We start from the raw sequence: 14,226 nt of genomic DNA on the forward strand, positions 1-14,226 counted from the left end.
GCATAGCGTAACACGGCATATTATCAATGTCGGTAGGTTCGTTTAATCACCATTTAGAAAATGTTCATAGACATACGATATCTCACATCAAACTTCTAGGTTTCGGCAAAACAAGCAAATGGTTGGTGAAAGTTGGCCTTGACAATTTCAAAGCATTTCTGTTGATTAGAAGAGAAACCCGTCATACATGCAAGAAAGGTAAGATCCGTAGGAACTCTAAATATGTTTTAATATTATTAACGTATATTAGGAGCGGGAAATTTACACCAGGAAACATTGTTAGCATTAAAATAAACAGTTTCACAGAAGCGCTATGGGGCTTGCAGTCATTCGTGTTTTCACCACCTTAAGCACGCACCACAGCTGGCATTTTGACCCTTCATTCTAAGTGTTTTAGCTCTAAACGCTACGTGCGGCTGATACCAAGTAAAAAAGACCAAAGAAGTTTTTTGCATCCACCCTCGGATGGGCTCAGAAAAGGCCGCTGGAAAGTAACAATACCCTCACTTCATCAGTACTAAAATGTGAAGTCGGGTTAGTTGGTTCGTAATCATAGTTGGTTCGTTGGTTCGGTCTAGTTGGTTCGGGCTAATTGCTTCGTAAATGGGTCAGTTGGTTTGGAATCACTTCATTGTTTGGATAGTTGCAATTTTGCACCATTAGCACCTCCCTAACTAGGCTAAGGTGTCGGGTGGTCACATCAAATCTGCTGGCGCATTATGCATCCTATGTTCTGGAAGAAGGTCAACCCTCAGTGGTTACGCAAATCTAGAATTGAAATAACTACTCACCGAACACGTTCATTACGGCGGACAATACGCAGAGCGCTGCGCCCTTGTCTAGGGGGTTGAGTGACCTGAAATGAGGGTGTAACAATGTTAAGGGCGTAACATGAACTAAATAACATTTACTGCAAGTAGTCTATGATAGATTCCAACGAAGCGTTTTAATTTTCTTTCTTTCTCCGACGGTCATCATCATCAGAGAAAATGGGGCTTTTGCAGCACGTTTTGCGTCTACTACAGACAGCAGGGAGAGGCTGAAGGCTTCGTTTTACTACACAAGGCAAATTGCCCGGGCCGTCCATGGTCTCGGGCAGCGGGACTGCAACGGAAGACATTTCAAACTCCATTAACTTGGCCCCTGGAGACATTCGCCCACCTTTCCCGCCTACCCGAAAGAATCATCACCATCATCATCATCATTAACAGCCTACTCAGGCCCACTGCAGGGCGAAGGCAACGGCCCGGCCACAGGCGCCGCCATCGGGTCCAAGTTGGACTCGGCTGCGGACCCTCTGAGAAACTATCGGACCACTGAATAATGTTTATATATATATATATATATATCTCTCTCTCTCTCTCTCTCTCTCTCTCTCTCTCTCTCATTGTCTTCCAACAGCTCCTGTCCCGCGCCGCTCGAGTCCACTGTTGGCCACTGAAATTCCATATTTCATCCCTCCATGGTTTTATTGGCCTTCCCCTTCTTCTAGACCCATTTTTGGTATCCGCTTTGTTACCCTAATTGTCCGCCGGTTGTTATGTCACCTAAGTATATGGCCAGTCGTTGTCAACTTCTTTTCTTTACTTCAACTATGATATTATCTACTCAATTTTGTTCCCTGATCCAGGAAACTTGTTTCGTGTCCCTAAGTGGTACTACCATGATTATTTGTTCCATGGCCCGTTTAGCCGATTTATGTTTGCTTTCCAGGTGTTTAGTAAGGCGCCTCGAAATGTCTTAACCGGTAGTATGCACTAATTGTATATTTTTCTTTTCAGTGATACATGTAGCTTATTTTTATTATTTGGGAGTGCTGGCCGAGTGCTCCCAAACTCATGTCTATTCAGCATCGCATTTCTGTCTCGTGGTTGGGATCAGCACTAACCATCTGTACCAGGTAGTTATATTCTTGTACTTCGTGCGTTTCGTCTCCTAAGCTGAAGAGGGCGCTTTACGACATGCTTATTCATGATTACCTTAGATTTATTCATATTTATTTTTAGACTCACTCCCATGGATTCTGGTTGTAGTTCCTCAAGCATTTTTGCAAGTGTTCTGCAGACTCCCCTAGCAAGGGTAGGTCGTCTGCAAACCTCAAATGATTCAAGTATTCTCCGTTTATCCCTTATCCTCTGTTTTCCCAGTCAATCTTTTTAAATACACACTACCGATATGCTGTGAACAGCTTTGGCGCGATAGCATCTCCCGGTCGTACTCCCTTTCGGATAGACAATTTTTCGCTTTGCTTGTGAAGTATTATACTGCTCGTACATCCATTAGATATGATGTTGGTATCTTATATCCCGTGGTCCTTTAATACTTTTAGCACTGCTGCAGTTTGTACTGAATGAAACGCTTTCTCATAGTGTATAAATACCATGTCAGGGGTTTAGTTTATTTGGCAGATTTTTATATCACTATATTGACAACTTGGATGTGATACATGGCTGAGCAACCTTTCCTGAACCCAGCCTGCTTTCTGGGTTGCTGGTTATCCAGGCTGTCTCCAATACCGTCAACTACAACTTTGGTAAACAGCTTGCAAACAGCGCGTAGGCTGAGGGGTATGTAATTCTTAAGCTTCTTGGTATCTATCTCCCTTCTGAGGAATCAGGATAATGTTGGCGTTTTTCCAGGCTATGGGCCCTTTTTGAGTCCTTAAAGGGGCCCTAAATAGGTTTCCGAATGTCGCCATTTCAATCGCGCAATCGCTAGAGCACCCCTTCACGACAACGTGTACCAAATATTACACCTCTGCGTAAAGCAGGGGCCGCACAAACACGAAAAAAAGATTTCACTTCCTCCCCTGGCTCACCAACCATACCTTGCCGCCACACTTGCGCGCTCTGACGCAGTTCTTTGCGGCTCTGACGCGCCTCTATGACGCACGCGACACTGCCCGGTGCGGCGCCGCGAACGCGAACCACAGCGACAGCGCTCACCGTGCAACCGGAATCTGGTGGGCGGAGCATGCGCGTCGAGTGCTAAAAAAAAAAGCGCGCGCAGGGCTTGGCGCAGCCAATGACTGCACGTACATCAAGGAGGGTGATGGATTGCCCTGTTTCTCTCGGTGGTCTTGCGCCGGGTCGATGACGTCGCGGCTTCCACAGTGCTTCGGAGGAGCTACTAGAGGAGGAGAGCCCCAGGCCTTATGGGTGGCCCCTTTTAATGAGCGATAACTCGGCTAATACTTAACGCATTTAAACAATTTTTGCGGGATGACGTTCCTTGGATAGTACTCCAGTGACTGCGCACGCAAAATCGTAACATTTGGCAGCCTATTTAGGGCCCCTTTAAGTATTCCGAATATAGCTGAGCAAACTTTTCCAGTACTATATCTCCCAATTTTTTTATTCGTTTACCCTAAAGTCCCGTACGGGCGTTACGTGTGGGTGGGAGGAAAAAGAAACACACATTGTAACATTAAAAACAGCAACACTCATGGAAATACAAATACAAACACCTCGAAATGAATAGTTGCAAATTAAGGGTACACAAAAAAGAGCACAACAGTTATCCAAGTAAATGACAGGTTTAAGAAAGACACAGGTTCAAAATGACACAAAAATTGAACATTGGACTAATACAACACTCTCAAAAGTGACGCAAACTTGACAAATGATTTATACATTGAGGAATAACTGCAACTTCAAGGGTGATGATGTCACCTGTGAGCTGCTTCTAGTGACAAATAGCAACTAAGAGTGGCGATAATATAAAAAAAGGTTGTTATGTTGGAATATTGCCTCGACTTTGAATGCATAATCTAAACGGGAAAAACACGACTAGCGGGTTTTAGGTGTGAGACAAAGAAAGAAGACTGGCTGTGGTACGGCTGATGGAAAACCGACAAAAGACTATGAAACCGGCGTTGTTGTAGAGGCAGTATGTTCAGGGATTTTTTAGATGCGACGCATCTCTTTCACTCGCCTTCTCCCTCCGGCGTCTTCCGTCGTCCGTAGTCCGCATCCCTCCCCCATTCTCCTCGCCGCGCCAGCAGCGCGCTAACGCCGCTCTCACCGCAGCGCCATCTGCGTGTTAGCGCTCGCTCCCGTCGCCGTGCCAGCTGTGCGTCAGCGTGCGTTAGCGCTCGGTTAAACATCTAACACATGCGCATCCGCTGCTCTCTCTCATTCCCCTCACCGTTAACGCGCGGTACATATAAACGCGGTAACTGCGCCGCTCCGCTCAGTCGTTCCGCCGCTCCGATGACATCCGATGACCACCGATAATTTGAATGGAGACTAACAGGCCTGCTATCGCGATGGTCGGCGCAACCGTACGTAATATAATGGAAACAACAACAAATTGACGCGCTAAATGGAAACAACATAACGGAAACGCAACAGAAACCCCACGATGCGTCGCATCTACCTATGGTTCCCCTCGCGGGAAGATGGTGCAAGTTTTTATTTCTCTTATGCTTGATGTTCGTGAGTAGTTCCTGAGAATGAATCGGGCAGCTTAATTTTAGAATGCTTCAACTTTATTGTCGAGATACGACTGGTGGGGTTCCAGATTAGCACAGCATATTCTACAACTATAGGTGTTTGGTAGGCCAGAAGATCCACGGCTATACCGTCGTCGCCTGAAGCTTTTCCTCTTTTCATGTCCTTGAGAGCCTTTCCTACTCCCTCCTTAGTTACTAGTAAGACATCGGAAGTTGAGCTTGCATTCTCAGTAGTTTCCCCTGGTCTAACGTCGCTGGCATGCAGCCTGGTGTGGAATCGTTCGGCTACCTTTATTATCTCCAACATGTTGTGCGTAGGTACTATGCTCGTCTCTGAGTGCGTACATTTGGTCTTTGCCGATGGCGACCTTCCTCTTAGTTGCTTTCAAACTTCAAGAGTTGCTTTCAAATTTTAATAAAGAATACCGATCACTTTTCCTGGAACATTTGGAACCTATAAATTCCACGAGGAAGCCTTGTAGAAACCATGGATATTTTCTCGCTCCATACGCATATCCGACGCAAAGGCGGCATATCTGCCGCGCTTGTAGCATTCGAAAACATGGAGCGTTCGGTAGACATCGATAAAGATACACTCTACGCCCTTCTCGGCCTAGTATTCAGCCACAATAACTAAAAGTTTCACAAGAGGCATCAAGTTAAACTCACTTAAACGACAAAGGAAACAAAAATGGCTCAAATTATGGGAATCTTTTCATGACGTCGTTGAAAATTCTCTTTCTGAAGAAGTGACCCATGAAACCATTGTTCTGTAGAAAGTTCCAGGACAATTTATTCCTTGCATGGAACTCGGGAAGAACAAGCCTTATATGATTATTGAGAATTTCGAAATCTGATTTTAAATTTGACGGCGAGGTAACTCATTTCCAGATTTCGACATATCTGTAAACGGAAACCACCTCTGCACAACACTATACAGAAAGCCAGCGGACCGGCAGATGAGCCCCCGTTTTCACAGCAGCCAGCCCCACTCCCCTTCGTAAGACGAGAATTCACACTCTCAGACCAACAGATAACGCAAAAGTGCTGTGTGTGTGAGTTAGAGAGGGAGGTAAAAAAGGGGTATACTCAATTAGCAACGCTTTTTATTCGTCGACATTTTAGTCGGAGGTCGACTTTCCTCAAGACAAACCTTTGGGTAGCTTCTACGCGTATTTATCATCCTGCAACCGGACAAGAAAAACCGACAGTATTCTGTTCGTTTTTTTTAAATGCCCTAAAAACAACTCTCTCTCTCTCTCTCATTCACTAAATCTTTCTGATTTTCTCACAGAATAACACGGGATGGTGCTATGGTAACGTTCTGGAAAAGAGACATGCAAGTCGGAGAGGAACACGAGAATACCATTTGAGAAGACCCTATATATATATATATATATATATATATATATATATATATATATATATATATATATATATATATATATATATATATATATATATATATATATATATATATATATATATATATATATATATATATATATATATATATAATATATATATATATATATATATATAAGAAAAGGAAAACTTCGAACAAGGTATAAACCATGATTGTTGCCAACGTTTCAGCAAAGAGACTTGCCTTCGTCTTTGCTGAAGCGTTGGCAACAATCTTGGTTTCTACCTTCTTCGAAGTTTTGTTATCTTGTGTTCTCAACCATCTTCCAAATTTTATTGCTCCCTGCTATATATATATATATATATAGATCTGGGTGATGCGGTCCTTATAGGAAGCGATAGCTCCAGATGAAATTGTCGGTCAGCGTGTAGCCGAATACCTGAGCAGGAGCAGCGTTGATCCCACCATTGCAGTGGAGTAGCAGACTTGAACCGCAAATAAAAGAGCAGAAAACGCAATGAACGCGGTCCAGCAGTCTTGTTCGCACTGGCCAGATTTAACAGACCCGCTGTGGAAAGTGGAATTGTTGCCGGTGTCCACGAGGCAGTGGCAGTCATTAAGAATCTGTAAAAAGAAGATTTAGGATCGCTGTAGGGTAGCGTCTGCAGAAATAAAACAACCACAATTATGTTCGATGCAGCAGTGACGTACGTGTTGGTTTCTACCCCCATATTTCGGGTAATTGTGGCCACTACGGAACAGAAAATGCTCCGTGAAGGCTGTTGTGGGCAATACTAGGTGAAATGAAACACTATTTCAGTGCTTCTAAAAATGAATATACTGCTATCTGCAATTTTTGCAATAGCGTTTATTTATGCAATTTAATTACCATAAATGAGTGAGTGATTTAGTGAGAAAAGAAGCGAGTATACACAAAAAAGGCATAATATGCGTCTCGCCTAATATGAGACAAAATAACCAGTTTTCAATCCCTCCCTTGAAAGGACAATGTTCTGAACCTGGGTTAGTATCGTACTATTCTACGCGAACTTCGACAGTAGCGATAAAAAAGATGCCGTCGAGATGCTCGTAATTTCAACGACAAGGGAAGAGCTTCGGTACTAACAGACATAAACGGACGGCTCCCCAGTTTATCTATACTCTCGTGGATATTAGACGGCGGACTTTGAAAGGCTGGCATTTTCCGGTGATCATCTTTTGAACATGCAAAACTTCTTCTGAGATTTATTACAAGATGATTACGCTGCAAAAATACCCGGAGGATACCTAAGCAGTTATTATGATTTAAGAATTCTAAAGCGTTCATGCCCATTGAACGCCGTTGAGCGCTCCTTATGGTTTAGCAGTGCGAACAATAATTTCCAAGTTTTTCCGTGTGGCATGCTTTGCAGTTTTCTGAGTGAATGGGTGTGGGAGTGCTGTACACAATTTCTATGGACACAAGTTGGCCGCAAACTTTAGTCTAACAAATGAAGGGCATTTTTTTACGCAGTTTAGTAAGCAACGTCTGTGGAGAGACCTGCTCCTCCGATTTCGTCTGCCCTGGCCACGATGGGCTCATCCTCCGGCGAGTAGCGGTTTGCACTGCCCAGCAGAGCGACTCGCACTGCCAGACAGAGTGGCTTTAACATCTGGTGATTCTTCACAGCAGGAAGCAGCGCGCGCGATGTGGAAAGCGTAGCTGTCAATGCACGTGGCTTTGCGTAAGCCGGCAGTACGTGGGTCTTTGTGCGTCTCTTGTTAGCGATACGTGTTGAAAACACAGCTGTACATGGTTGTGCCATGGGTTCGCAGCTAAAGCGAGGTTCTGGCACGTGAGAATTTCTGTTGGTTATGTTGACGCGAAGCTACATGAGAATTGGCGAATCTGCTGTGAGATTTTGTAGCTAAGTGTCATCGTCATAGGCAAATCCTCTAAGGTGGATACGTAACATTTCTCACCGCGTCTATCGGTACCCTCACCATCCTTTCGTCCCACCTGTTCTTCACATCCATCCCTCATTTTTACTGAGAATGCACTCCGCCATCACTTGCCCCCTCCCTCGCTTCCATCCCTTCCTGAGAGCTCCGGCTGTCTCTTTCGCCGGCAGTGAACGCCGCCCAGGAAGCTCTTTGTGAGCATGTTCACTGGATCTGCACGAATATTCTTTAGTACAACGTGGACATAGTGAATAAAAAACTTGAATTAGAGCCTGGAGGGAAGTCCTGTGGGCAATAAAGTTTGTTCTCTCTTTGTTCTCTGTGGACAATAAAGTTTGTTCTCTATCCCTCCCTCTCTCGATGTCTACGGTAGACATCTGAGAAGGTATTTGAGTATGTTAGCGTAACAGCCAAATGGTGAGTGGTGAAACAGCCGCTTCCTTTTTACGGTAGCGCTCATCATCACTGGTAAATTAACCTGCTTGGGGAATCCGTAACCCTCAATGCAGATAGGACGTGTGAAAATTGAAATTTCTGGAATGGCAGTTTCCGTCTCACGCAGCTCTTATCGTCACTAGTAAATTAACCTGCGTGGGTATGTTCTTAAGTTTATATGCAGCTTGAACTTGTGGTTTTCTAATAGTTAGCCTACCGTGCTGTCCATAAAATTCGAACTCGTTAAATGTGGAGCTGGGCGTACCGGTTTTCGGCATTTTCTACACCACAGTCCGAAACCAAGTACTAAGTTCATCTTTATTAAGTTTCAGTGATAGAGTCTAGCCGGTACTTTTGTTGGTTACGTGTTTTCCCATCATTCGAGAGGCCTGGGATCGATACCCGTCCAGACCCAATATACTTTTTTAGGTAATTGTATCAGAATACTGCAGCCCAGAATTGCACTAGAAGGAGCGGCAAGTTAAGGATAAGTAAGCTCTCGTGGGTCCGGCGAAATACTCTCCCCGCTTACATTGCGGCGGATGGTGCCTGCCACACTGCATTTATTTCACGACCATTGCCTTTACTTCCACTAGACACCACAGAACAGTTTCTCCAAAGGAAAGAAGATCTTCGGCGCGCCACACGAGCTCTAATTCCACCTTGTGGAAACGGACCTCCCTAGCATACTCGCTCGGTGGGAGGAGGTCTTGCTGCGAAGACTTCGTATTGGTGTAGCCCTCTCTCCCGCTGTTACCCCGGAGTGGCCACCACGTTACCATGCCCCGTTCGCACAGAACTGCCCCTTTTGCACGGCTCCTGCCGAAGATGCGGACACTGAACATTTGATTTGATTGGATTGATTGATTATGGGGTTTAACGCGCCGACGCAACGCAGGCGATGAGGCGCGCCGTAGTGGAGGGCTCCGGATTAATTTTGACCACCTGGGGATCTTCATCGTGCGCCGAAATCTCGTACACACGGGCGTTTTTGCTTTTCGCCTCCATTAGAAAAGCAGCCGCCGCGGCCGGGAATCGAACCCACGACCTCGAGCGCAGCAGCGCAACGCCTTAGCCAGTGAGCCACCGTGGCGGGTGACACTGAACATTTGCTGTGGACTTGCCCTTCATTGGAAGCGGCGAGAACAAGACACCTCTGAGGCACAGGCCTCCACCCTGGCAGACCCCCTGACCTTCATCGGTGGATCTGGGGACCCCATCATCGCTCCCTCCTTGCGTTTCTTCGCGAAACGGGGGTTAATTTATACCTGTGACGTAGTATTTATGCCAACGGGCATACTATCGCAATAATAATAAAAAAACAATGGTCTGTATCAGCAACTAAAAAAATCAAGAAAAAGATATATTTTTTGTCGGAAGATTTTCTTCGGTTTTGTAGTCCTTGCACCGTCGGCCATTTTAGGGGGTGCTTCGGTACTACAGACGCCTAATGTGGGGTGTGCCGCTTTAGAAAATTTCGAATGTGTTGCAAAATATATTTCACATTCGTAGGTTTGATGCGCCTCAAAGTTGCACTCGGTTGCCATCATTAAATATTTGCAATGTAAGGATGCAGTCATTCCTGCTTAAAATTCATTCGATTCAAGCTTCTGGAGAACAAATCCCCAGAAAGAAATAAATATAATTAATGAAATTGGTTTACAAAAAACCCAGGCCCCCCTCAACACATTTTTAGGTGTCCATTTGTGCACACAGCTTTCAAAACATCTGGGCCCATGCGCAGGTGAATGAACAAAAGGTAAGGAACGTGCTACGTGCAGCGCCGTCAAAAAAAAGACAATAATGTATAACTATGATATTGTATTCCAACATCAGTCAGTGTCAATGTAACAAGCACGTAAGGCGGTAACAACCATAACATTTAGTTCTTCGTGCACAATTGTCGGTGTAATGAATTAACACGTGCGTTTTTTAGTAGCGTACTTTTAATTTGGTGGCGATAAATATTTAAAACAAGTCGCCTTAACAGCCCGTTCCAAGTGGAATTTTTAAATTGTTTTCCCTTAGTCAGCCCTTAAACCTTCCTATGGAAACTGTCACCAGAAATTCCAGGACAGGCAGTAAGCATTATAGCCACATCCATGTCATTTAGGGCCTTTCTGGGCCGTTTTGCGTGACATATTTACTTACGCAAACCTTATGAGTTGATTTCTTCACCTTTTGTTCTGTGTGCCTTTAGGGCCGAAGCCCCTTAGGGGCTCGGGCTGTCAGCATCCCCTGTCGCCGTCGTCGTTTTATGTAGTCACGGTACTAAAACACCGGGACACTCGTTTTGGAACGTCTCGAACTAGAACGTAACCCGTACTAAAAAAACACACCGAGACACTCTTTTTTCGACACCTCGCCCTGGAACGTTTCATCTGCGTGGGCAAAACGCGTATCAGAAAAACACCCCGTGACACTAGTTTTTAACGCCTCGCGCTAGAACGCTTCGTGCTTCAAAATAAACCAGTATTTTACAGCAAAGCTGTATACCTCTACCCCCAACGGTTTCATCTCCCTGGGCGAAAGCGCCAAGGCGCCAAGAATACAGTTATACACTGCATGCTTTGCCCCTCCCCAGGTTTCACGTTAGTGGAGATTGCGCGCGATTTTTCTCGCCTCCATTAGGCGCCATTTTGAGTACTGGCAGCGTACCTTTCTTAAACGCAGGCTCCTCTTATATATCTCCCAGCAATGCAAAAGTCCAATTTAAGAAGGACAAGGTTACTATATGTGGGTTTGATTGCGGTTCACCACGCTCCTTCACGATCGGCTTCACTACTAGGCTAGAAAAATTGCTGGGAAGACTTTCTGCCAGGGGTAATAAAGCAGACCTAAAGAAAAGTAAAGGCTCGATGACATTTTATTCATATAAAAGCGACGTGTTTTGTTACGGACGAACGCACGATTTTTTTAGTGAAGAATCCATAGAATGCTTACGCATTAAATCCTTTCAACGCAGCGGCTAGCTGTTTCGCAGGCTAGATGCATCTGCATCGTATGCTCTCTACTATCCCTTACCCCTACATTTATTTACTTACGCTATCATTCGATGTCTGAGGTGTGCAGCCAGCAAAACATGAGGAGAAGTACTGGATTCCAGTCGATGTGTCGCACACGGGACGGTGGACGTTTGAAGAGCAGGAGCAGTGCTGCATGCAGGAGTTCTCCAGAGTCATACTGCAAAGCGAAACAACGTAGTAGCAGCAAATGAATATTTGTTCTTAAATAAAACTCCAGTAGCGCGGACCTTGGCCCTTCTACTGCCAATGAGATCGACCACGATCTCAGTGCTATTAATGGACCCGAGGATAGTAAATTAGTACAGCCAAAACCCGATATAAAAAGTCACCCGGAACCGCGAATTATTTAGTTAAACGAACAACTTCCTAAATTCGGGACTGTCTTTGCATAAACCGTTGATCCTTTAAATTCGAGGTCGAAAGGCAAGCGCACCCCGTAGCCATCATGGCATCGTAATTGCGGCGGCCACGGCACTCGCCGGTCGATAATTTAGCAATGCGACAAAAACACCCGGTAAAAATGATAAGCCAGCCAGGGATTGCCCTTACGCCGACGCATCCCAGCAGATGTGCGAAACACAGCGCTTTCTGTGGTGCCACTTCCCCGCTGAGCTGAACGGTATTGGCTCTCATATCCTTGAACCTCCAACTTCTCGGGCGCGGTGGTCTAGAGGTTATGGACGCAATTCCTGGCGAAGTGGCGTACTCCTCCTTCAAAATTGTGGAAAGCGGGCTAGCCAGTATGCCGTGGTCGTCGGCCACGCGATTGCTGTGCTCATCTAGTATAGCTTCGCAAAGTCGAAACTAGATGCCTCGTTCTTTTTCAGACGTGGCACAATAATCTTCCTGGAGTTCTGACACAACACATTCGAAATTTCTTCTGCTTTTGAATGTGGCGGTTTTTCAAAATTCTTCGTTAAATCGGCAAGTGCTCTGAATCTATTCGTTAGTTCAAGTTCATAAAAACCTTCAGCCGTATAGGCACCTGCCGCGTATACAGAAAATGTGTTCGCTAGATCAGAAAATTTGTAAGATCGGGTGTCGTAAGATGGAGTTTTGGCTGTAGCTCGAAGCTCCCCATTCAGGGAGCTCATAGTAAGGGGTGCAGGGACCAGGAAAAATTGGCGCAGCTTAACGAAATGAGTTGTGAGTCGCACTTCAGAAGAATTCTTGAAATTACGGAGCCCTTCCGAGATGGGCTCCGACGGCCACCGTTTGAGGTTCCTACCCTTCACCTTAAAACACATCGACACGGTTGGATCCAGCTGATGTTTGGGGCTTTTGTATGTTCCTTCTTGACATACAAATTCCCTGTAGGACGCACCATACCTTGGCAACGGCAAAAACATTACATACTGATGCACGGGCAAACATGGACAGATACCTCCTCACCCCCCCCTTCCCCATTGTGTTAATTTCTCTTTAACTCTATCTTAGTGGTGCAAGGCTGGAGAAACAGAGCTGGCGGCCTGTTCTTTTTGCGAGCTTCTCACATGGCGGAAGCCCCCGTACAAGCCTGGACGACGCCAAGAACTCCTCATGAGACGCACGCACACGTGCGCTAGGCATTTTCTTGTTATTTTGGCTGTTTATGAACGTCGCAGCTATGAGCTTGAACAGCTGTGCTGTCAAAATACCCAGCGTGCGTGAGCATGCTCCTCATGAGGAGCGGCCGGCGTCGGCTAGCTCGACCTTCGAGAACACTCTATCCGGCGTTCGTGGCGTGATACCTCGCGTGCTGTTCTGCTCGCCAGTTCACGTGCGATCGCGACTGAAATGGGGACCACAGACGCCGAATTCGCGCTACAGACACTGGGTTTGCGAAGCCGGTTGCCGGGGGTTGCCTCCTGTTGCCACCTGTTGCCACGGGTTGCCACCGGTTGCCGCGGGTTGCCACCTGGTTGCCGCCGGTTGCCACCTGATAACGCGGTCCACTTTGGAGAAATGTGAAAGCCTGCGGAGAAAACGATCCCGGCCTGCCAGTCACTGAGAACTTTCAGCGGCAAGTTCGGAAATCCATTTCAGGTGCAACATCCGGGTCTCCGTTGAAAGAGAGAGGGGCCTCCAGCTCTGCTTATTCTCAAGCCTTGCACCACTAGTGCAAGATGCGCCAATTTTTTTCTGGGCATTTCTCGCGAGCTCCTTACGTGGCGAATGCCCGCGTGCAAGTCTGGACGACTTCGGGCGATCCTCGCGAGCGCACGCTCGCGTGCGCTCAGTATTTGTCATTGGTATTTTTTTTAGCGAACGCCACCAGACTAAGTTCAAGTTTCAACAGTTCTGCTGTTTAAAAAAAAAACGGCGAAGAAGGCACTGTGTCCTTTTTCTAACGGCTTTGACGGTGGTATTTCTAGACCACGTGTCCACGTGGCCTGAAGAGGCGGGAAACCACCTGCTACATTCAAAGTTGTGGCTGTATACAGGATACTTGGTTCACCTTCCGGTCTCATGGTCCATGGTGGACGGGTATCGCACTGTGTTGCAGTCCATTGCGGCGACTGCAGCAATGCCCGCGGTGGCCAACACTGTGACGATAACGCAGTGCCACGCGATGACTCGAGGCCGGGGCTGCCACTTTTGCACATATATAGCACCGGCAATTGTACCAATTATGTTGGAGAATAACATCGTTGACCCTGCGGGAAAAACATCAAATTATTTGAAGGATTTCGTGATGCGACAATTTCCCAGCAAAACGATAATTTCGGCAGCCTGTTGCGGGAATTCAGTGATCGGCGCGAGTTCTTCGACGTCTGGACAGCTGTCCAATGGTAGAAGGCCATCATCAGCAGCAGCCTACAGTCCGCACACCCTTATCATAGGCTCTTGCTAAAATCGTCTCCCGGAGCCGACCGGATCTACTCACGTTGGATAGACGACTTCTACTGGCCTTTTAAATAATGCTCAGAATGCAAAAATCGGACAGCGGATAGCAAAAAGGACAACAAAGAAGCGCTGTAAAGTTACAAACAAAAAAGCGCCCGATAATTTATAAATGTAACCTA

General features: G+C 46.1%; 1 protein-coding gene across 1 annotated transcript in view; it reads right to left on the reverse strand.

The window, feature by feature from the left end:
* Positions 1–14,226, reverse strand: part of LOC144179874 (solute carrier organic anion transporter family member 74D-like) — a 43,231-nt gene that overhangs the window by 11,551 nt on the left and 17,454 nt on the right. The window contains exons 3-6 of the mRNA XM_077708299.1: positions 13,659–13,857; positions 11,240–11,378; positions 6,259–6,443; positions 792–856 (exon numbers count right to left, since the gene is read on the reverse strand). Of these exons, the coding sequence (XP_077564425.1) occupies positions 792–856; positions 6,259–6,443; positions 11,240–11,378; positions 13,659–13,857 (588 nt within the window). The remainder of the gene's footprint in view (positions 1–791; positions 857–6,258; positions 6,444–11,239; positions 11,379–13,658; positions 13,858–14,226) is intronic.

The sequence above is a fragment of the Haemaphysalis longicornis genome, unplaced genomic scaffold (genome assembly GCF_048455015.1).
Source record: "Haemaphysalis longicornis isolate Haplotype H1 unplaced genomic scaffold, Haemaphysalis longicornis Haplotype H1 scaffold_4, whole genome shotgun sequence".
NCBI classification, from domain to species: Eukaryota; Metazoa; Arthropoda; class Arachnida; order Ixodida; family Ixodidae; genus Haemaphysalis; species Haemaphysalis longicornis.